The sequence below is a fragment of the Mobula birostris genome, chromosome 6, assembly GCF_030028105.1.
Source record: "Mobula birostris isolate sMobBir1 chromosome 6, sMobBir1.hap1, whole genome shotgun sequence".
In the NCBI taxonomy this organism is placed as follows: domain Eukaryota; kingdom Metazoa; phylum Chordata; class Chondrichthyes; order Myliobatiformes; family Myliobatidae; genus Mobula; species Mobula birostris.
Genome location: NC_092375.1, coordinates 181349114 through 181374268, shown reverse-complemented (window position 1 = coordinate 181374268; position 25155 = coordinate 181349114). Strand labels below are relative to the sequence as shown.

At 42.8% G+C, this 25155-nt stretch overlaps 1 protein-coding gene across 1 annotated transcript in view; it reads left to right on the top strand.

Moving 5' to 3' along the window:
• LOC140198658 (dipeptidyl peptidase 4-like) overlaps positions 1 to 25155 on the top strand; it is a 188561-nt gene that overhangs the window by 56178 nt on the left and 107228 nt on the right. The window contains exon 5 of the mRNA XM_072259665.1: positions 21594 to 21689. Within this exon, the coding sequence (XP_072115766.1) occupies positions 21594 to 21689 (96 nt within the window). The remainder of the gene's footprint in view (positions 1 to 21593; positions 21690 to 25155) is intronic.

The window sequence follows — 25155 nt, the reverse complement described above, 5'->3', positions numbered from 1 at the left end:
ATGAAGGACAGCTGGGTACAGTCAAGATGAAGAGTCTCTCCCAGAGCTATGTGTGGTGGTCAGGAATAGATGGACAGATTGAAGACTTGACGAAATACTGTTCGTGCAATGACAAATCAAGCATCTACAATGCTGTTCATGACCAGGAGTCTCAGATCTTGCACAGACCTCCTGAAACCAGATCTATGGAGGGAAGTGCAGAATCAACAATTTAGCCAGTTGCCAAGTGAAGCAGCAAGGATCTTTAAGATTGGACAGGAAGTGCTAGTGCATGATTATCAAGAAGACAAGTGGACACCCAATAGGTTAGTGGCAAGAAGTGGACCACTGATGTACACAGTGGATGTTGGAGATCAGACATGGAGACGTCATGTGGACCAAATACTGGATGCTCAAACAAAAAGCACAATGGAGTCATCTGCATCCAACAAGATGGACACATTACAGCCACTGGACTTATCTCCCAGTGATGATCATGTCATTCTCGGCAATGTGACACTGGCAACCAACAGCATGGTCTTTGACAAGACACCTGCCAAACCTCATGCCACTCCACAGGTCCAGAGGTGCTACCCCGAAAGAAACAGAGTATCTCCCAAAAGACTGAATCTCTGGTATAGTGTTTAGTTATGGATCGTTATTGTGAAAGCAGTTTTATTTGGATATGGACAGGGAAATTGAATGTTCTGTAATATTACAGTTTTATATTGCATTAATCTAAAGGGGGGAGGAAGTGTAACGTATGGATCTGTTCCTATTAGAGCAATGACTCCCCCTGGCACTACGTATGGACTGATGACTCAGCTATGCACATTGATCTGTTGTCTAAGCATGCGCATTGATCTGCTCTCTCTCCCTCTCTCCCTGCAATATGAATACACCAATTAAAGCCATCTCCTGCATGCATGCTTTTATTTAATTGATATGTAGTTGCACAGACGCAACAACTATAGTCAATACATAGGAGTTTGTCACAGGTACCTTTGTTATCGAGATGTCTCAGAGGTGAGTATGTGAACAGGCAGGTGGCATCCATTGTGGACCTCTTTCAGCAGTGTGCGAATTGCAGCGAGTCAAGGTTGCCTGGAGTTGACATGCAGGATCAGCATCTCAAAGCACTTCATGATTGTGGATGTCAGAGCCAAAGGCACGTTACCATAATTTTCTTTAGCACCAGGATGGTGCTGGCCTTAAAGCAGGTGGGAACTTCAAACTGAAGAAGGGAGAGGATAAAGATGTCTGCACATACCGTACTTCTGGCAGCTGGATCTGAGGACAGAGCCGGACGACACATCTGGTCCAGACACTTTCTGTGTATGCACTCGCAGGAAGCCTGATCAATGGTGAGTTTGGCTTTGTTCCCTTGATTCACAACTCAAACGCCTAACAGATTGCAGAAGATGGTGGAAATCTGAAATAAAAATAGGTAGTGCTGGAGATACCCAGTCAAATCACCTATGTCCCCAGACACCAGGGGATCCCAAATCTTCTTTATGCCATGGAGTCTGTGAACCTCAGACTGGGAACCCCTGCCCCACACTAAAGCCTTCACTCTCCTTCCTCTCCTGCCTTTCTACTGTCTCTATGTCTGGAATGCACTACCAAGGATAGGTAGATTCAACTGTGGTATTTAGAAGAAATCTGCCAGGACAGAAGTTGCAAGGCTACAACAAGGAGTGAGCTTAGCTGGATCACTCTGAGTAGTCAAAACATACACAGCTGACTGAACAGCCCCCTACTGTGTTATAAACATTCTGTGAGTTTCTGAAGTTAAAATATGCTAGCTCCCAAAATGATAGCCATTTCTCAAGAGATTTGAGTGATGACACCACGTGAGTCAGTGAAAGATTTTATTCCGGCATGAGCTGGGGAAAGCTTAGTGACTCAGAGGAACTTCTCAGAGATACTGATTTTACAACACATGCTGTTGTTATCTTCTTGCTCTCACTGAAATATTTTACAACTGTCTTGGTATTGCCAACTGAATTATGCTGACCTAGCAGATATTTTCCTGTTATGTCAGCTGTCAGCTTTGGATCTGATATTTTCCATGGTAACTTAAAAACTTTTTCTGGCCTTCAATTTCTCTTATCTTCTTCCTCTATATAACTATATGTAAAATATTTACACAAATTGTTCAGGTTTTTATTGCTAGTTTCTGACCTATCATTGACAGAAGTACCTTTGGTCAGTTACCTGAAACAGAACCTTCATATTATGATAGCAACACACATCAAAGTTGCTGGTGAACGCAGCAGGCCAGGCAGCATCTCTAGGAAGAGGTACAGTCGACGTTTCAGGCCGAGACCCTTCGTCAGGACCATCTGAGTGTTACATCTATCACAAATAGGATTAATATTGTGAATAATATGGGCTAATTTATCCTTTGACATGTGTGCCCGATGCACTACTGTATCAAGGAATGACGGGCACAAATAGATGAAGTATTTACCAGATGAGAAGTTTTACTCCGTTGATTACAGTATCTGAAAGTAACTCTTGCAATTCCAATTCCCAGGCAGCTTTAATTTTATCGTTACATATCATTCGTAAACTCAACAACCATTTATAAATTGTAGCTACTAAACCTTTCTGGAGTGGTTTAAGCTAAAGATTTAATATCAGCAATTATGGTGTAAGCCCCATTACCAACTTCAGTGCAATTTAAGTTAGAACAGAGAAATACCCATCAAATATGTTTTTTCAATGAATTAACAGTTTACATAATTATCTAATATCGTTACAAGTGGGAAGTGGTGACTGCATTGCATGAACAACACTAGAATCAAGGGCCAATGATTATTGAAAAAAGACTATTGTTTGTTCAATATAGATAAATTTTAAGCACAAAATTTACAGTGCTTTTTTTGGCATGGTATGGAGAAACTCTCCAGAATAAATTGCTCTAGTAAATTAACTTTACCAGGATCAAATATCAACTTTAATCGCCATGTGCATTTACCGGTATTAGGACATTGCTGTGGTACGTTGGCGTTAATTTCTTGCTTACTTGGGTCCTTGGTTTCCAGTGGAGCACAGACCATCAAATACCTCCTGTGTCCATCATCCTTTGAAGTCAATGGAGTAGCTGGAGTTCATCAGTGCTTCAGCAATCCATTGTATCCACTGTATGAGGATTGGCCTATATAGCCTCACCAGCCGGCAGGCCAGCCAGCCTTACCCATATCCACTTCTATCGAGGGGGACTTAGGGTTGGACTTCAAGAAGCATGTTGGTGTTACATGCAACAAAAAAATTACAACATTCAATGATTATAAGGAATAAAGAATTATGTAAAAAATAAAGTTAAAAGAACAGATGTGGAATACAGATACTTATGTATTGCCTGCAATATTGGGAAAGTTTAGCAATTTTTAAAAAAATGTTTCCCATTAATTGCCTGTGCAGATCACTGCTATCTCCCTCTGGTTCTGCACAGAAGAGTTTCAGATATATTTTGTATCTCCCTCTGGTTCTGCACAGAAGAGTTTCAGATATATTTTGGAATTCTTCGCTGCAGGTGCTTTCCTGCCCTCACCTGTCTCAATACAATCCTACAAGATCACCCTTTGCATAAATTGATAAGATACGTCATGATGAAAATCAGTAGTGTAACTTCTGCAGTGTAAGCTTATGGGCAGCAATAAAGGAATGGGCGAGTTTTATATTTTGTAACCCCAAGACATTAAACTAATGGGAAGAAAAACGCGCGAGCCAGGTGCTGTGAGTCTGACTTCAGTTTTTACTTTAAGAGGGGCACTCATGTATCATTTGTTAGCGTGATGACATCTGCAATTAACAAATTTTTACATAGAACCCATAATGAATTATTTAAACAAATAAATAATGCTTAATCACCAACATATTTACAATATTACTGAAATATTGGTGGTTTTCTGTCATGTCCAACGATTACAGGAAGACTGTGTGGGTGAGTTTTTAAAGCTATTACACTGCGGCAGTTCCAATCCCTCGACCTCAAAAGTCTGGGTCCAGTGGTACAAACAAGTGTCACAAACTGGGGTCTTCCTTGGTTTCAGTGGATGACCATGATGTCTTCTGTGCCTTGTCATGCTCTTCGCTCTCCACAGGGCGTTGCAGAACCACGTTCCTGGCCTTTGGATCTCACTGCGGGTTTCATTTGCCCAGTCTGTCCGAGCTGAATTTGCACTCTAAGACATAAGGTTCAAGGGTTCATTTATTATCACTGTATACAACTCTGAAATTTTTCTTCTCTAGATAGCCACGAAACCAAGATGGAAAAAAAGCGGCAGTCCGATCATCAACCTCCAAATCCCCCCTCCCTGCATAAAAAATCGAATAAAAACAGAACAGTTGCATTGACCCCAAACCCCCTTCCCCCACACAAAAACATGAGAAGGATCAGGCAAAAAACACAGAATATAAAAATGATGACTGAGAAAAAGAGTCTATAGTCCAAGCACAATTCCTAAAAGCAGAAAACTTGGGTAACATTCTGTGGGCATAGTGGCAGCCTCTCCCCTCTCTGGCAGCAGAGCAAACCCACCAATGATCAAAAGGCAGTCTCCCTTCTCCGGTAGCACAGCAATCCTACCAGCGATCAAAAGGAAAGATCAAAAGACAGGCATGCCCCACTCAAATATTACTGAAATATTAAATACTCATCAGCAAGCATCTATCTGTTGGCTTAACTACCATGTATGCAGGTACCATTTACAAGCACAAAACCTCAAAGCTTCATTCTGTTAAAAAAGTGAAATGACATTTGTATTATAGGGTAAATATTAAATGTACTAGACTATTTTCTTGCTTTTACGAATACAGGTTTACCACGAGAGAAAAACAAGTTCATTCAGAATTTTTGTTTGCTAATAGTGATTCCGCAGTACTAAGTCAAGAACCATTATTAAGGACTGAGTAGAACGATTTGAACTGGCAGGAGAGTAGCTACAATTGACAACAGAGGATCTTAGCCCATAACAGAGGAATAAAATGAAATACAAAATTAGAGCCAAAGCTTTAAGAATGAGATCAGAAAAAGGTTTTCCTCATCAAGGGAAATGGAAATTTGGAATAATCTCCCTGAAAAAAGCTGTAATGCTGGAATAATTAAAGTTTTGTGGTTTGGAATCAAAAGTGCTTTAGTTCAGTAAGATTACTGAGGGATACACAGCAATACAGCAGTGATGTACAGATATAAAATAAGGGCAGAGGAGGCTTGAGGGTATTCATATCCTACTGCCATCCCTTTGGAGGAATGCTGCTTTGAAAGCTAGGATGGGATGGAGTTGGGGGTAAATATTTTATACTCCTCTGGGCTTCCCCCCTCCCCCTTTTCTTTCTCCCGAGGCCTCCTGTCCCATGATCCTCTCATATCCCTTTTACCAATCAACTGTCCAGCTCTTGGCTCCATCCCTCCCCCTCCTGTCTTCTCTTATCATTTTGGATCTCCCTCTCCCCCTCCCACTTTCAAATCTCTTACTAGCTCTTCTTTCAGTTAGTCCTAACAAAGGGTCTTGGCCCGTAACGTCGACTGTACCTCTTCCTAGAGATGCTGCTTGGCCTGCTACGTTCACCAGCAACTTTTATATGAGTCTTGCAATTTAACTGAATAGATGGAATTTCCAATCTTCTAGAAATTTAGCTGTGAAACCAAGAGCAGAGTAGTATTAGCTGAAGACTGAAGAGCTCCCAGATGGATCTATTAATGAATATTGCAGCATCTCTGGAAGTAATTCTTTGTAGAAGATTTATGAGATATTTCTAAGAAAATGTAGTGATGTAAAATACGCCATTGGAAGTCTGTAAACTTTTGTAATTCCGTTCCATGCTTGGACGGAACTCTCCAATTCTGCACTGTCAAATCAATGAGGACCTGTGGATGCTGCTGTATGTTGTGATCCAAAGGATGATCACAATTTTCCAACAGCCCGAGTCTCAGAAACGTCACCAAGCTGCTCCTCAAGTTTTGCAGGGAGGGCAGTGGTAGAGAGAGGCTCAAATACAGTACTGTACAAAAATCATCAAGGGAGCTGGGAAAAGCATTCGAATGCCATCCTTTCTAGAACATGGCAACTCTTCCTTCTACTCCATCCATGCAAAATGGCATCACCGTTTTCTCTATTTTAGCATTACCAAGGTGAATACACTCGTGCACTTTAACAATAAAAATGATATTCAACAGTCACTTGTTTACATTGTCCCCTGCATTCCAGTAACCGTCCTTGATTACTCACTCACTGTAAAAGTACTTTTAGCCTCTTTACCTGCTTCTCTGAATATAACTGAACTTAGACTGGCCAGTATCTGTGACTGTGACTGCTGCAGGAATTATGGAGCCCACATCTTGGACTGACTTTGGTTCATGATATGGGTTAGAGTGCTGTCCAGAATTTACTCGTTTACTCCTGCGGGTGTTGCAACAGGAAGACTACCAGCATCTGACCTTGCATCAGCTGTCACAGGCGCCACGGTCTCAGTTCCTGAAGTTTTGCTGTCAAGGCTAGGGTCGAGATTATGTACACCCTGCTCTGACACATCTTCTCCCAATATCACTGCATTCTCTGAATCCTCAGAATCTGATTCATGTCCCGGGGAAGGACTAGCCTGAATTACAGGAGTTTGCAGTCTCCTCTGAGGAGCTGGGGTGGGAACGTTCTCACAGGGCCTGATGTCTACCCTGTTTACCCTCTTGATAGGCCCTCTCTCCAAAGTTCCACAGTGTCTGCGTTGCCTAGCACCTCTACCACCCTGTAGACAGCTGATTTTCAAGCATCCTGGATCTTATTACGGCCTAATGGTCTGCTCCGAAGGTAAACCAGTGCATTTACGTTAATCTGGGGACAGCGAATTTTATTCTGCTGTAAGGCAATGTGTTCTGCAGCCTTCTGTTCAGAGTATTCTTTCACTCTGGCATGAGCATCACTCAGTTGTTTCTGGTGAATGGCTAACCTGTCATATCTCCTGTCTACAGACTGTTCTTACCCCAGCAGAGCATCAACAAGCAAGTGGGGATCAACAGCAAGCAGTAGGTAATAAGGGGAATATCAGGTGGCGGCATGAGGCGTCACATTATAAGCGTACACTAACTCGAGTAAATGCTCTGGCCACCTGCGTTTCTTTTCCAGAGGCAACGTACACAACAAATCACGCATCGTCCTGTTGAAACATTCACACTGGGCGTTGCCAGTAGAATGATGGGGTGTAGTGTGACTTTTCTTTACCCCATACAGTTTGCAAAGCTCGGTTACGATGTCACATTCGAAGTTACGGCCCTGGTCAGAATGCAACCTCTCAGGAACACAACACCATATTTCGTAAACCTCAAGAGCACCTTTGCTGTGGTATCTGCCTTTTGATCCCGAGCTGGGAATGCTTGGGTGAAATTTGTAAAAAACTCTGTGACAACAAAGACATTCTCATGCCCAACAGCTGCTGGCTCCAGCACAGTGAAATCTACAGCGACAACAGCGGCCTAGAAGCAAGAAATGATTTCATGGGGGCATGGATCTTAGGGTGTGGCATTTTAGTTAAAACACAACATAGACAATTTTTGATCCACTGTGCCACATCCTCGTGCATGCCCACCCAAAAACATCTGCTTCTCAACAGGTGCAGATTACGCTCTAAGCCTTGGTGGCCCATAGTGTCATGTACATACCCTAACACTTTACTGCTCAGGCTGGTAGGTAGCAGAAGCTGATATCACTCCCCGTGCTTCTCATCCTCAATGACATGATGCATTAACCCCTTACGCTCCCTGATCCTGTCCCAATGCTTTAACAGACATAAAACCAGTTCAGGTAGAGCTTTATGTTCCTTGCCATTCAACTTTCTTTTTCTGTCCCATAAGTTTCTGAAGACACTAAACCCAGGGTCCTGCTGCTGAAAAGTGTGCAAGTCCCCAGTAGAATAACTCGGTAAGGTTGGGGTGTTTCCTTGCATCAGATCCCTAGAACCAACTTCAAGAGCTCAAATTTGCTTAACCTTGCAGCTTTTAAGACCAACTGTAACCAGAGCCAGGTCAAGAGCAGTGCTGCAATTGATCAGAATCCAGATTTCCACACACCCGCCGAACTCAGCGTCCTCTGGGATTGGCTCAGGCTCCCCTGCAAATGGCTGCCAAGAGAGAGCGTCAGCCGCAGTATTTCTCCGATCTGGATGATACTGAACATCAAAGTCAAACACTGACAGCTGTGAGATCCACCTCTGCTCAATTGCTCCCAACTTGGCAGTTTTCAAGTGGGATAATGGATTATTATCAGTTATTACAGTGAATTAGAACTCAATAAGTAACCATGAAACTTCTCTACTATAGCCCACTTAAGTGCAAGCAGCTCTAATTTCATGCTGCTATAATTCCTATAATTCTTTTCAGCATTTCTCAGTCGCTGGCTTGCATATGCAATAACCCTCTTTGTCTCTCCCTTTTGCTGGTCAAAAAACAGCTCCTAGTCCGTGACTGCTTGCATTGGTCTCCACTATGAAAGGCTGTGTGAAGTCGGCAAAGCCAAGGATGGGTGAACTGGTCAGTTTCTCTTTGAGCAAGTCAAAGGCAGTTTCACAATCTTCCATCCAAGACTGTTTTAACAGCTGGTATGTTTTACTAGGACCCCCTGCACCAAGGCACAAACTGACTACATCATGCAGTAGACCTGCAATCTTTGGGAACCCCCGAATGAACCATCTATGATAACTACAAAAGCTAAGAAATTATTTTAAGTCTTTGACTGTAGATGGTACTGGCCATTGGTAAACAGCTGAGATCTTCTTGGGATCTGTGTCTATCCCCTTGGCTGATATCTGGTGTCCTAAGAATTTAACCTCTGACTGCAGAAAATGACAGTCTTCCAAATTCACCTTCAGACCAGTTTCCTTGAGATGCTGAAGCACAGTGACAAGCCTCTCCAAGTGTCCCTGGAAAGCCTGTGAATACAGCAGAATATCATCCAGATACACCAGCATAAATTAGAAGACTAAATCATTCATCGTTGCCTGCATGAGTCTGAAAAGTCACTGGCCCATTGCAGACCCCAAACGGCATGCAAAGATATTCATATAGACCAAACGGGGTCAAAAAAGCAGTTTTATGCCTGTCAGGCTCCTCTACTGCCACTTGGTAATAACCATTTGGAAGGTCTATCGTTGAGAAAAACTCGCTCCGCGCAGAGCATCGAAACTCTCATCAATAAATGGGAGTGGGAACGCATCCTTTTTAGTCTCAAGATTCAGTCTCTTGCAAACTACACGCAGCCTTCAGCCCTATGCTATCACCAGCCTTCCATACCAACACTACCACTGTTGCTCTCCTGAACCGCAACCTCCTTCGACAACCTTGGGATGTGCTCTTTCACTTCACTGTACTGATTGGGCAGAATGCGACGGTATGGCTGTGAAACGGGCTCATCATCAATTAAATGAATCTCATGCTTGACTTTGTCAGTGTACCCAAGGTCTTCATCTTCGACTGCAAGGATATCCAGGTACTTAGCCAGTAAAGCTCTTAGCTGAGCTTGCTGTTCTTCACTACCCCCAAAGTCGAGTTTGTCTAGAATTGACTTTAACTTGGGGTTGCTACCCCCCTCCTTTACACCAACAGTTACTTGTTCAATGCCAGCTGAGATCCGCTGAAATCTTACAGCCCATTGCTGATCACTATCTACACAGTCTACCTTTGACAGTATACCAAACTGGGTTCTAGGTGAGAGCCATACATCTTCTCGAGAGAGGTTCAAAACCTGTACTAGTACTGTGCGACTACGAGAGTCGACGAGCATGGGAATAACTATAAGACCACCAGGTAGAGGGGTGTTAAGTCGCTCAAGTAACATCTTGTGGTCAGTCCCAGCACCCCAGTGGCCTTTTTAGCCACAGTGGTAACTACAGATTCAGCAGGTATGTGCTCAGTATCTTTTCCCGATACGTGGACTGTGGCTTTCTTTTCATAGTATGCTTCTGCAGTTTCTGGAAAACATCTCTCTAATCAGAATCCAACTTTCCTTCTGGGGTTGTGTCAAATTCGGTCCAGAAAAGTTGTCTACATTGGCTTATACTGTTCATCCCTACAATGCCACAGGACTAACAACCCGTTCTAGTGTTCTGACTACTAGAAATCCACAATTGGGAATCTTCATGCCCAATGCTTGAACCTTTAGCTCAAGATACCCGAGGTTCTATGTAAGGAATATCAAGACAGTTAGCAGTTGTTAACCTAAGCCAGCGAGCAGGTGGACAACATATCTTCATCCTCTCCATTCAAGTGTTCTTGAACTGCTCAGACATGGTGCTCACTTGACTACCTGTGTCTAACAGACAACGGACAGAGACACCTGATATCTTAAGCTCAACAACAGGACGTGTTCCTACAGCATGTTTCAGGGCATGGTCACGGGATGGCGGTACATCATCTGAGTCTGTGAGGTTCCCCCGAATTTCCCGACTCACAACAACCTTAGAGCTGGAGGAATCAGGCTGTACATCCCCTGCACTTCACTTCTGTCGACAATTCTTTGCTACGTGCCCTCCCAACTGACACTTGAAGCATATTGGTTGCCCATCCTTTGTTAACCTAGGCTGTAACTTAGGTCTACTGCTAGTAGCATGTGCAGCACTTCTCTGTACAGAAAGATCTTTCATTGCTTGAATTAACTCACTAATGGTTTTGCCCTGCTCTGCAACTACTTTAAGGATATCATCTAGAGTGACAGACTTATATTCCTGAGCTTTGAGAGTTGACACTGTGCCTGGCTACTGCTATACTTTGATTTACAGTCTTTGAATTTCCAGAGGACTGTTCTGAAAACCACAGACGAGCCTCCTCTCGCACTTCTATCATTGAGGACTCGGGGTTGTTCTGCACCAATCTGTGGAGCTCCCTTCTAAGGGAAGGATCTCTGATGGCCTCTATAAATTGATCTCTGAGTGCCACCCTCTTATTGGCCACAACGTCAGGGGAAGGCTTCAGTAACGGGTTAAGAGCTTGGGTTATAGGCATCCCTTAGTCTCATGAGACCATGGATTTGCACCTTGGAAAGTTTCCAGGGCGCAGGCCTGGGCAAGGTTGTATGGAAGACCAGCAGTTGCCCATGATGCAAGTCTCCCCTCTCCACGCCACCGATGTTGTCCAAGGGAAGGGCATTAGGACCCATACAGCTTGGCACCGGTGTCGTCGCAGAGCAATATGTGGTTAAGTGCCTTGCTCACGGACACACACATTGCCTCAGCCAAGGCTCGAACTAGCAACCTTCAAATCACTAGATGAATGCCTTAATCACTTGGCCATGCACTTGGGCTGGGGCACGTGAAAACTCTTGTGTCTTCATCCTCACACTGTTTGCGACTATAGAAGCTAAGCAACAGCTCACTAAAAGCTTCCCTGAGATAGGTGAACAAGTCATCAGCTTGGTCCTCCTCAGTATCACTGCACATACGTGCTTCTTCTAGAGCTGCACCCCTGGGCAGTGATTATAGCAAAATCATACTGATCTGCTCAGTCATCAACAAACCTCACATTTTTTTCAACATCCTCTGTAAATGGCGCAATGCATATGTAGGACCTATTGCTTAATTTATCTATAGTTGTCAAGGCTTCTTTAAGCCTATTACGCAACTCTCTAATTTGTTCATTCAAATCGGGTTCAGTTTGCTCATTCTCTGAACATAACATTTTAAAAACTCAAGTCTTTAAAGTCTCTACAACAAGCCTGGAAAGGGGTCACTGATGTCTCTTGCAGAAAACACGATGACTTCACTGCCGCAGTTACTCTTCACAGTTCTACGTCCTGGCATCTATAGTGATGTCCCAACCTGGTCTCAAGGCTCGACTACAGTGTCCATGCAATAACAGTCTCTCTTTCCATCCAATGGGACCGGCTGTCTTGTTCTTCACTACTGTAAGATGCATTGTATATCGTAATACTGTACATAAAAACATCAAAAACCCTCTAAACTGGCTTGGAATTACCCCACTCCTGGTACCAAACTTTGTAGCCTGAGGAAAAGTACACACATAGGACAACAAATACTTCTTCGGTTCTTAAATTCCTTTATCTGTTGGTCCTCTTGAAAGCTGAGATCCTTACTGTGCAATGCTCAGCAGGCTTGCGTGTAAAGATCACAAAGGTCAAGCAACAAACTTTAGAAAGTCAGACAGAAAGCAGCAGAAAGATTAACATCTTAAAGAGGTGGGAACTGAGAAACAATCCCAAAACAGCCACTAAAACTGAACAAGTGTTTTTTAAAAATCCATTATGTGTTGTTTGGTAATTGAAATGAGAAACACACATTTGTGGAAAGTTTGGCAAGTGAAACCTGTACTAAGATGAATTATGGCACTCTAGAATTACATTCCATAATTCTCTTATTATTTTTCCTTCCTAAGAAACTTGGAAAACTTCACACATTGCTTATGTCTTGGGACATGAAGCATCTGTATCCAATGCTTGCACGGGAGGGAGAATGAGCCAGTAGTAGTGTTGCTTTTGGTTTGTAGTTTCTGAAGCAAGCAATGTGCAGTTGTTCAAATTCACCAGCCATGACTGAAAGATGGAATTGTTTATCCTCACTAATAATCTGATCCTTTAGATCCTCTCTAGTACTAGAACATTTCAAGGTTTTAAATCATATTTGGTGTTGGTGGCTAACATGCAACATGTAAAATCATTATCAGAATTAATTAATATTAAGATTTCTTCCAGTAAGGTGGTGTCACGCTTGGACGCAACGGCCTCTTCGGGGCCAACCAAAAGCGTTTTTGTCTTAAATGTTTTTTTTATGATCCCCAGACCATGCTGGACATTAAGAACTTCAGGTTCTGTAGGCCTACTGCATCAACGTGTTGCTTGGTAGCTGGAGGTGCTGGGTGTGGTGCGGATCATGTTGTTGCCTGCTGCAGCAAAGCATCAGAGTCGGTGTGCAAGTGATTGTGCTGGATATTTTCCCTGTGATCGCAAGACCCTGTTGGATATTGGAAAAGTAGAGTACAGCAAGTCTAGTTGATTGGTTTATCAGTGAGACGGATGGCTGGGGAGCCTGTGGCCTCAGGTGTAGCGCAGACTAGGCCTGGTGCCACTGGCTCACCTGTTGCAGCTGCCCAGGTGAGGGGGCGCCAGGGGCACTTTGGCACAATATCCATGCCGGATCCATGCTCTCCAGTGTTCACTCAGTGGAAGACAAAAGGTGGATTACGTGCATGACTGCAGACTGCTGAGGGATTGTTCTTGCCGACAATCATCCATGTACCATCAGTCTGCAAGGCATGTCACTCAGGGAATGGGGCTATATATTTTTTTGTGTGTGACTGTATGTTTACTGCTATCTTATACGTGTGATACGTGCCTTGTGCTGTGTCTGACTATTGGCACAGTGTTTTGCAGTTTGGCCCTGGAGGAGCGTTGCTTTGTTCGGGTGTATTCATGGATACAGCTGAACGATAATTAAACTTGAACTTGAATTTTGTATGGAACGTCGTGGATCTGGACTGCTTCCGGGACTGGTGCCTGCTGTGTCTGCCCTAAACGGCTCCAGATATAGAGTGCTGTAGAGTTGTAAATGAGAGCTTAACCTTATGCCATGGGGAAGAACTTCGTATAAAACTATCTTCTCAATAGATCCGCCAGCATGGATGCACTTTTGACGGCATCTGAGTGTCACAGCACTTGCTAGGGAACCAGCCCTAGTTATGATACTGTGTTGTTGGAAAGCCACTGCAAGGAATCTTGGAGACAATATCTCCATCTGTGAATAGATTGCTCAGATTTTGAGGGGGCTTGCACATAGGATGTATGATGTATGATCAATATTGATACCAAAGTCTGCTTTAACCATCATACACAATCATTATTATACAAGCTGTGAGAAATCCTTCCTCTGTGTACTGCTGTGGCACAAGCCAAGTTTCTAACCAAGTGTGAAGGATTTATATTTCCAATGGGTACACCTAATCTTCTGCACCCTCGTGCAAGAGGAGGAAATAGTGTCTCTCCAAATGTGAGCATTGTGGAGACAGAGATAACCATGCTACCCTCAAAACTTTGCTCTTATTATGTTGTAAGAAAAAATATTTATTGTCTATCTTTCTTTTAATCACTGTTTCTCTTCCTGTTGCTAAGGATGAATTCAATACTTTGTCTTTGTCTATTTCCAAAGAGAATCTTTACTCAGTAGTTTGCAGAATTTTGTTCTTCCACAAGAAATATAAAAGTTGAACCAAAAACCTTTATTTAGCTTAAAAAAGGTATGTTCATAACATAGGAGACCTTCCAATTAAAACAGCAAAATGTAAATCTGACTTCAAACTGAATGAAGTTACATGGATGAAGGAGGTATGGAGTTCTATCATCCAGGTGCAGGTAGATGCAACTGAGTAGAAGACAGGGCTGGCATGAACCAGATGGGTCAAAAGGTCTGTTTCTCTTAGACACCATCGGATGACGGTCCTCCACTGGACTTAATCCTATGACCAGTTCTCTCCAGCGCCTTCTCTCTTCATCTCCCGCTGAGCAAGCAACCCGAGCTCACACTGGGGTTAGGCGCACAACACAAAAACCCACACCCCGATCGGATGGCTCACATTCCGCAGCACCCACGATCTCTAACCACAACCCAAACACTGCTTCTACAGAAAGACCACTTCGATGGAATTGAAACCTTTCGCAGGGTGTTACACACCCAGCTGGGCTGTGGAAATCTACTCCCTCGGGATACGGAGTGGAGTAGGCCCTACTGGGCCTTCCAGCCAAGCTGCCTCAGCAGACCCCGGCAAACCCAATTAACTCTAACCTAAACAGGGGACAATTTACAATGAACAATTAACCTACCCGGTATGTCTTTGCATTGTGTGAGGAAACCCATGAATTCCACAGGGAGGACACACAGAGACTCTTTACAGATTGGCACTGGAATTGAACTCTGAACTCGGGAACACCCCAATCTGTAATAGCGTCACGCTAACTGCTAAGCCACCATGACAGCAACCTCAAGAATTCCAAACAGGTTGAAGATAAGAACAAACTTGTAATTAAATTCCTAAGAAGTGCAAAGGCTCCAGTGAGCAATAGCGGGGGAGATTTTATTTGCGTGACATTAGTTGGTACACAGAGAATGTAAGTGAAATGGAGGTCACAGCATTCCTGAGGAGACCCTTTTCAGCCAGTTTGAAGAGAACGCAGTTAGCAAGATGTGGGTGAGGCTGGCAATCCTGGAGGAGACAAGTGGCAATTTTAAATTTAGAAATGAAGCAGGGCAGGCAAAAGGTATGTCAGTGGAGACATTTTTGTGTCAGTGATCATAGTTCTGTTTGATTATACATAGTTATGGAAAAGTCAAAGATGAAATAGGATAAAGTTTCCAAATCTGGATAAGGCTAATTTTGCTAGTCTGTTTACCCTGATGACTTTGAGAAGGATAGAGCAATGAGGGAAATGAAAAGGTACCCTGTGCATGGACGCGGAGGATTTAGGTAAGGTTCTTAATGAATCTTAGAGTCAATAGAGAAGTTCAGCACAGAAATAGGCCTTTCAGCCCTTCTACATGCTGAAACCATTTAAACTGCCTATTCTCATTGACTGCACTAGGAACATAGCACTCCATATCCTTACCATCCATGTACCTATTCAACTTCTGTTAAACATTGAGATTGGGCTCGCAAGCAACACTTGCACTGGCAGCTCGTTCCACGCACTCACATTTCCCCTCATATACCCCTTAACATTCTCACATTTCACCGTTAACCCAGGACCTCTGGATGTAGTGCCACCCAACCTCAGTAGAAACAACCTGCTTGCATTTACCCTATCTATAGCCCTCACAACTGTGTATACCTCTCTCAAATCTCCTCACAATCTTTTACATTCTAAACAATACAGTCGTAACTTATTCAATCTTTCCTTATAACTCAGGTCCTCCAGAGCTGGCAACATCCTTGTGAGATTTCTTTGTACTCTTTCAACCTTATTTACATCTTTCCTGTAGGTAGGTGACCAAAACTAAACACAACACTCCAAATTATGCCTCTTCAATGTCTTGTACAACCTCAACATGACATCCCATCTGGACCTGTATTCCTAGATCCCTTTGTTCTACCACAAGGGTCCCCAACCTTTTTTGCACTGCGGACCAGTTTATTATTGACAATATTCTTGCGGACCAGCCGTCCGGGGGGGGGGGGGGGGGCGGGTAGGGTTGCCAATGGACAAGAGTAGCAGTCAAATACGTTGTGTTTACCCCAAGAAAGACTACCATAACCATGAAGCCTCGTGCGGGCACCTGTGTGAGCATGCGTGTACATGCCAATTATTTTTCTACAAATTGTTTTTGGCAATTCTGTTCGGGGGGGGGTGTTACTCACGACCGGAATATAGGTGATAAATGGCTAATACACTCAATTTCATTTCTAAAAGGGTTTATCTAACAAATTTAATATTAAACACACAGCGCATATTTTCCTCGCATGAATATAGTGATAAGTCAATTATTAGGGGAGGACAGGGGAGCTTGAAGTAAGTGTTGAATGGACTTCCAGTAGAAGTGGTAGAGGCAGGTTTGATATTATCACTTAAGGAAAAATTGGATAGGTATATGGACAGGAAAGGAATAGAGAGTTATGGGCTGAGTGCAGGTCGGTGGGACTAGGTGAGAGTAAGCATTCGGCACGGACTCGAAGGGCCGAGATGGCCTGTTTCTGTGCTGTAAGTGTTATATGGTTATATAAGTCAATAGTATCATAACATTTTTAGTAACATTTGTATATCAAAAACACAGCACATATTTTCCCCGTATGAATATATAAAATCATTGCAACACACCAATATTGCTGCATCAGTGGGAGCCCAGGGCTTGTTTTCCTGCAACAAGACGGTGCCATTGAGGGGTGATGGGAGACAGCGATACTCGAAGGGGGTTCCTTATGTCCAGTCTATTCCGCAATTTAGTTTTCGTTGCATTCATTGCAGAGATATGTTGGAAATGGAAGCAACGTTTTCAGTGCTTTCATGGCTATCTCAGGATATTTAGCCTTGACTTTGATCCAGAATGCTGGCAGAGATGTTATGTCACACTTACTTTTCAGCCGACGTCATTTGCAAGCTCGAGGAGCTGATCTTCTTCCCGCACTGACATGGATGACGCATGGGTTCAAGCTCAACAGTGTGTGACAGGGGAATGAGGAAAGGTGCAGCTGACTCATATCGCCAAATCATATCGTTTCCTGGTAGCACATGCTTTGCGGCCCGGTACCGGTCCGTGGCCCGGTGGTTGGGGACCAGGGTTCTACCACTCTCCTCAGTATCCTACCATTCACTGTGTATGACCTACCCTGGTTGGGTAGGTCCTACTGAAGTGCTAAACCTCACACTTGTCTGCATTAAATCCATCTGCCATTTTTCAACAGTCCTTCCAGGTGAGGCAACACTTCACCTGTGAGTCGGCTGGGGTGATATACTGCGTCCGGTGCTCCCGATGTGGCCTTTTATATATTGGCGAGACCTGACGCAGACTGGGAGACCGCTTTACTGAACACCTACGCTCTGTCCGCCAGAGAAAGCAGGATCTCCCAGTTGCCACACATTTTAATTCCACATCCCATTCCCATTCTGACATGTCTATCCACGGCCTCCTCTACTGTAAAGATGAAGCCACACTCAGGTTGGAGGAACAACACCTTATATTCCATCTGGGTAGCCTCCAACCTGATGGCATGAACATCGACTTCTCTAACTTCCGCTAATGCCCCACCTCCCCCTCGTACCCCATCTGTTACTTATTTTTATACACACATTCTTTCTCTCACTCTCCTTTTTCTCCCTCTGTCCCTCTGACTATACCCCTTGCCCATCCTTTGGGTCCTCCCCCCATCTTTCTTCCCGGACCTCCTGTCCCATGATCCTCTCGTATCCCTTTTGCCTATCACTTGTCCAGCGCTTGGCTCCATCCTTCCCACTCCTGTCTTCTCCTATCATTTTGGATCTCCCCCTCCCCCTCCAACTTTCAAATCCCTTACTCACTCTTCCTTCAGTTAGTCCTGACGAAGGGTCTCGGCCTGAAACGTCGACTGTACCTCTTCCTAGAGATGCTGCCTGGCCTGCTGCGTTCACCAGCAACTTTGATGTGTGTTGCTTGAATTTCCAGCATCTGCAGGATTCCTGTTGTTTGCCATTTTTCAATCTATTTTTCCCTCCGTAAGCCTTAAAAGCCTTCCTTACTGTCCACTACATCCCCACTCTTGGTGTCATCCATAAATTTGCTGATCCATTTAACCACATTATCATCCAGATCAATGATAAAGATGACAAATGTCTTCCCAAAAGAGGGGTTCAATGCCGATGTTGCAGTTAAGGCAGATGACTGTGAAACATTGGATGAGTTACTGTCATAAAAGAGCAAGTATTAACGAGGATGGCACCTTTGAAAATGGACTAACATAAAGTCCAGATTGAAGTATAGAAAGAAAAAAAAAACTGAGGATTCACTGACCATTATTTTTAAAAATGTATTTATTGAGATGCAGCACAGAATAGGTCCTTCTGGCCCTTCAAGGCACGCCACCCAACTATTCCCCGATTTATTCAAAGCCTAATCATGAGGCAATTTGCAATCACCAATTAACCTACCAATCAGTGGGTCTTTGGAGTGTGGGAGGAAACAAGATCACCCGGAGGAAACCCATGCAGTCACGGGGAGAATGTACAAACTTTTTACAGGCAGTACTGTAAAGTGCTGTGCTAACCACTATGGTACCATGCACCAATGATTTTTCAGTTATTCCTGGCAACAAGACCGCTGGAGTTGTACCAATTTTTCTAAAGGAAATATTGAGTAAGTATGTAATCAGAATCAGAATCAAGTTTCACACATCAAAGTTGCTGGTGAACACAGCAGGCCAGGCAGCATCTCTAGGAAGCGGTACAGTCGACGTTTCGTGCCAAGACACAATTTTGATGTGTGTTGCTTTAATTTCCAGCATCTGCAGAATTCCTCGTGTTCAGAATCAAGTTTATTATCATTGGCATGTGTCCGTGAACTTTGTTGACTTAGCAGCAGCAATACAATGTAACGCGTAATGTAGAAAGAAGAAAAAAATGTAAATCAATTACAATGAGTATATCTGTATATTGAATAGATTAAAACTGTGCAAAAACAGAAATGATTATATATATTTTTTTAAAAAGCCAGTTAGTTCAGCCTCAGTGGGGATCGAGCATCTGGAATCCCTTCCAAGAGATAATATAAGCCTTTACTTACAAAGGCACAGATTAATCCGAGACAGCGAACATGGATTTTAATGGAAGATCATGCCTGACTTAAAACAGAAAATCCTCTCAGCAGGTGAGGTAATTTTTGCAAAAGGGCAAAGAGATGAATTTGATATTCTTTCATCAGAACATGAAAAGAGAGAAAATGAGTTAGCTTTTAGTCGCTGTGAGGATGGAAGAGAATCAGAAAAGACAAAGGGAATCTCTTTGTTAGGGTAAGGCTACGATTGCTCAGGCACTCCTGTGAGGGTACAGCAAGTGAAAACAATGTTACAGCTATGATGTGCAGGTCAGGGATGTTATGAAATGTGAACTAAAATGAGAGTACTAGAAATACCCAGTGGACCAGACATCGTCTGCAGAAAGAGAGAGAAAGAAAAAGACAGAATTAATATTAGAGTTAGCTAACCTTACAGCAGAATGCCCTGTTCTATAAGGTATAGATCAATTAGCAGATGGGTCAAAACCGGTAGGGATAGATGTGAAGCAATTGGTAGGAGGATTTGAGGATGCCATTAGTATAAAACTCTTTAAAACACTGAGTGGAAGAGGCAGACACCAGTGAGTAGTTTCAGCTTGTAGATTGTGATAATGCAACAGAGATTATGTGAAATGCAAAGACTTCCTACTCCTTTGGCTGGAAGTGAAAGAAAAACTATATGAAATTCCTGAATGTGTACGTATATTACCAACTGCTCTGCTTGTTGCATCAGTTTATACTGGAAAAAAACACTTGGCAATTGCAGGGGTTCCAAACCTTTTTTATTAACAGAGGTGTCTGTGGATACCAGGTTGGGAATCTCTGTTAGAGTATGAAATATAGTAACAATCATTGCCCGTTTATTCCACATCACTCAGAAAACCCTGACACAACTTCTGCAGCAGGACAATACAATTTCCCATAGGGCATTCTTTTGACACCACTGGAAGGGATATTGAATCGCATTGTCCTGGGACTCCTGTCAATGGAGAATCCTGGGACAATGTAGTCTTCCTTCTACAGTGTTAGATTAGGAGATCTTCATGGTGAGTAAATCACTTAATTATGTTTTGTCCTCTCCCACACTAAAACAATTCCTGCCATCCTAAGGCTATTTCATGATGTCACGATCTGAGTTCTGCCTACCTATGGAAACCACTTTTGGTCTCTGATGCTCTATTTCTTCCTATTGCATAATTTGTTTATTTTTTCTGCAAGGTGGATTTAGGGTTTGATGTTCTTGTTGCCATCTGCATAATTTGTTTTTTGCACGTGGGAAGGTTGGGGGAGGGCTTGATGTTTTTCCTTGAATGACTGTCTGGAGAAGACGAATCTCAGAGTTGTAATGTACCTTGAACTTTGAACCTCAGTTTTCCAGTCTTCCCACCCCTGATCTGCTAAAAACACAGCACCCACCTATTCCCAGTCTCCAAAAAACACACAGCCAAGCTCTGGCAATCTACTTCCTAAAAATTGTTTGCTCCCCATCTTGATCTTTCAAAAGCATATTGCAGATTATATGCATTTGATCATTTCAGTCAGTCACATGCTCCAGAAAGACACTGACAGTGGCCCCATGTAAACCTTAAGAAAACACATGGTCAGGGGTACGTCACAACAGCATTTCCAGATTTCTTTTCCTTATCCCACCAAATTTGGGCCACAGTGCAAGCTTAAAATGGAATGTGGCTGATGATTTCCTGAACCTGAGGTTTGAAAAGAAGGATTTATCAACATATTTTAGCCAACAAAATATGGAGGTAACTGATTTAAGCTTTAAGATTTTGGGAGTAATACCAACATTGACTGTAAAGAAGGCAATGACAAAATGGCCATTTGTTCCTCTCTGATGCATTGCTACACTGCACCGGAATGACAAGGTATAGATTGTAATGTGAACAAAGTCACCAGAGAGAGGCAGTGGGTAGATTTAAAGTAGTCTTTTATTTGACAAAGTGAAGCACTCTTTAGGGGAAGAGGCCTGTTCGATCCAATATTACATGACATTTTATATGCGAAAGATCAAAGGACAATTTTATAGTTACGATGTACCTACAATGCTTCCTTTGAATTACATATAATTTTCAAACATCCATCTTTGCACCCACACTCCAGACACCCAAAAATGAATGTTAATCAGTGTTGTCTTTTTTTTTAAATTAACTGAAGTCCAGAGGTCTAGGAACTAAACTAATTTAAATTTAATCTACAATCCACGTTCAGGTTTAAGGATTGGTTGCTGAAGTTAACATTGTGTTATATATCCCAACTCCAGAATAATGCCTGAACATTGGAAAATTATTAAATAGTTAGTGTGAGCTAGTTGTCTAGAAATCTCTCAAAGTTGGTCATTCATATTGAAAATAACTTTTTTTTAAAATCAGGAGACAAGGAAAAAGATCAGCGTCGAAAATTTACCTTAGATGACTACTTGAACGGGATGTACTCTTACAGATCATATTCCCTGAATTGGATATCAGGTAATCATTAATAGTTGATAGTTTTACATCGTAATTACACTGACTTCAAAGTTGTCAAAGGGTTAAAAATTGAAGTGGAACTGTGTGGATGAAGACTGGTATGGTTTTATGAATGATATTCACTTTTCAGGGCCCAAGAAGCTTATTGCTAACCTCAGCTTTCTTGCACAGTAACATAACCTTCCAAGGGTCAGAGTTCTTGTTGACTAAGTCACACTTTGAACCAATAATTCTTGCTTTGGCTCTTGTTGTAAACAAGAGAACAATGAGGTTCCCATTGGCCCATGACCACATCAAGAGAAACATGTTGGTCTAAATAAACATTGCATTCACCTGATAAATGTAACTGAAAAACATCACATGCAGATGATGTCAACTAACAGCAAAACAGTATAAATGTCAGTCAATCAGTCAGTCAGGATTGGTAGAAGTAACAGAAAGAAGACCCAGAATTCATTCCACAGTCTAAGATTTCCAGAGTGGACGACTTGTTTGTGTGTAACCACAAACAAGAGAAACTCTGCAGATGCTGGAAATCAAGGTAATACCCACAAAATTCTGGAGGAACACAGCAGGCTGGGCAGCATCTATCGAAAAGAGTTATCAGCTGACATTCCAGGCTGAGACCCTTCATCAGGACTGGAAGCAAGAGATTAGAAGTCAGAGTAAGACGGTAGGGGGATGCGAGGAATAGGTACATGGTAGGTGATAGGTGAAACCGGGAGAGGGGCAGGGGTGAAGTAAAGAGCTGGGAAGCGGATTGGTGACAGAGATAAAGGATTGGAGATGGGGGAATCTGATAGGAGAGGACAGAGGCCACGGAAGAAAGGGAAGGGGGAGGAGCACCAGAGGGAGGTGATGGGCAGGTAAAGAGATAAGGTAAGAGAGGGAAATGATAATGGGGAATGGTGAAGGAGAAGGGGGGAGCACAATTACCAGAAGTTTGAGACATCGATGACTATGCCATCAGGTTGGAGACAACCCAGATGGAGTATAAGGTATTGCTCCTCCAACCCAAGTGTGGGCTCATCGCAGCAGTAGATGAGATCATAGACTGACATGTTAGAATGAGACATATGTGACTTACTGGTATATCTCTTAGGTTTGTAAGAATTGCCCCAGTGTTTGGAAATCCTTTGGTATTTAGTAATCTTGTGTAATTTGTAAATTCCTTATATGTTAAAAATCCTCTTTGACTTTTGAGTCTATGTCAAGAACTATTTGTTTGAATTTCACAGAAAATAAAATGTGTTTAAAACTATGTTGTTCACTGGGAGTATCTCCTTGTTGGTAGGGAGGGTGGACCCACTGTTCAAGTAAGATCACATGAAAGAGGAGCAGAATTAGGCCATTTGGCCCATTGAATCTGTTCTGCCATGTCAACATGGCTGATCCATTTCCCTCTCAGCACCATTCTCCTGCCTTCTCCCTGTATCCCTTCATGCCCCAACAAATCCAGAATCTGTCATCCTCTGCCTTAAATACACCCAATGGCTTGGCCTCCTCAGCTGCCTGTGGCAAAAAGTTCCACAGATTCACCACTCACTGGCTAAACAAGTTCCTCATCTCTGTTCTAAATGGATGTTTCTCTATGCTGAGGCTGTGTCCTCTGGTCTTAGACGCCCCAACCATAGGAAACCTCCAATCAAAATCCACTGTTTCGAGGCCCTTCAACATTCGATAAGTTTCAATGAGGACCCCCCCCCCCCACCCCATTCTTCAGAATTCCAGTAAGTACAGGCCCAGAGCCATCAAACGCTCCTAATGTGAAAAGCATTTCAATCCCATAATCGTTTTCCCGAACCTCCTTTGAGCCCTCTCCAGTGGCAGCACATCCTTTCTTAGATAAGGGGCCCAAAACTGCTCTCAATACTCCAAGTGAGCAGTCAGCAGTGCTTTATAAAGCCTTGATTACATCCTTGCATTTATATTCTAGTCCTCTCTGAATGAATGCTAACATTGTATTTGTCTTCCTCTCCACAGACTGAACCTGTAAATTAACATTTTAGGAATCCTGCACACAGACTCTCAAGTCCCTTTGCACCTCAGATTTTTGAATTTTCTCTCCTTTTAGGAAATAGTCTACATTTTTATTTCTTCTACCAAAGTGCATGACTATATGCTTCCTGACACTATATTCCATCTGCTACATTGCCAATTCTCCTAATCGAAGTCCTTCTGTAGTCTCTCTGCTTCCTCAGCGCTACCTGCCTCTCCACCTTTCTTTGTAATTATGGTGATTATTGACAGATAGACCTCACTATAAGTCCTGAAGAAGGTTCTTGGCCCCAAACGTTGGCAGTTTACTCTTTTCCATGGATGCTGCCTGAGCTGCTGAGTTCCTCCAGCATTTTGTGTGCGTTGCCTGGATTTCAAGTGTCTGCAGATTTTCTCATGTTTGCTCTCCAAACACTGTCTGTGATCTTCTTGCACACAGTGTTTTTGTTTGACAATAGACAATAGGTGCCGGAGTAGGCCATTCGGCCCTTTGAGCCAGCACACCATTCACTGTGATCATGGCTGATCATCCACAATCAGTACCCCGTTCCTGCCTTTTCCCCATATCCCTTGACTCCGCTATTATTAAGAGCTCTATCTAACTCTGTCTTGAAAGCATCCAGAGAATTGGTCTCCACCGCCTTCTGAGGCAGAGCATTCCACAGATCCACAACTCTCTGGGTGAAAAAGTTTTTCCTCAACTCTGTTCTAAATGGCCTACTCCTTATTCTTAAACTGTGGTTTGTTTCCAACTTATGAACAGTTAGGGCTACAAAGAGTAATCAGGGATGGAACACTTCAATAATTGGGAACCTGTACCTTTCCATTTAACCTTCCAGCATAACATTTGGCAGCTAATGACATAAGTTTATTCCTGGAGCACTTTTCATACAAATAATGTCGTTCAAAGTGTTTTGCAATGGGATAAAGTGCAAACATGAAAATAAAGACAAAAATATGTTAGTTAAAAGTGAAGTGAAATAAATAGATAGGATACAACCATAGCTTTAAGTTTTAAGGGAATTATCAACATAATCTAATCTGATCCAAAGTTAGTTCAGGCACGAACAACATACTCCTGCTTTTGTTCCTGATCTCATTTTGCTCAAATAATTCAATAAATAAAAGAATTGACTTGAATCTTGAACTCCTACCTCATTAGTTAAATGGCATGAAATGCTTATGAGCCGTTTATATTAGAAAAAATTCCAAATTTGTTTTTTATTCAATGTGTACACTGTGAAAACATTTGGCCAGTTTGTGATGTCCCATTGAGAAGCATGGCAAACATGATGACATCCTGAACCTCTAAGGCACATCACTAGTCGCAAGCCTCCAGGTGGAGAATCTGCCATCAACCATCACCCTCTGTTTCCTACCTTCATGCCAATTTTGAATATATCTTGCTATAATTCACTGCATGCCATGAGACCTTATCTCCCAGACCAACCTACCATGTGAGAACTTG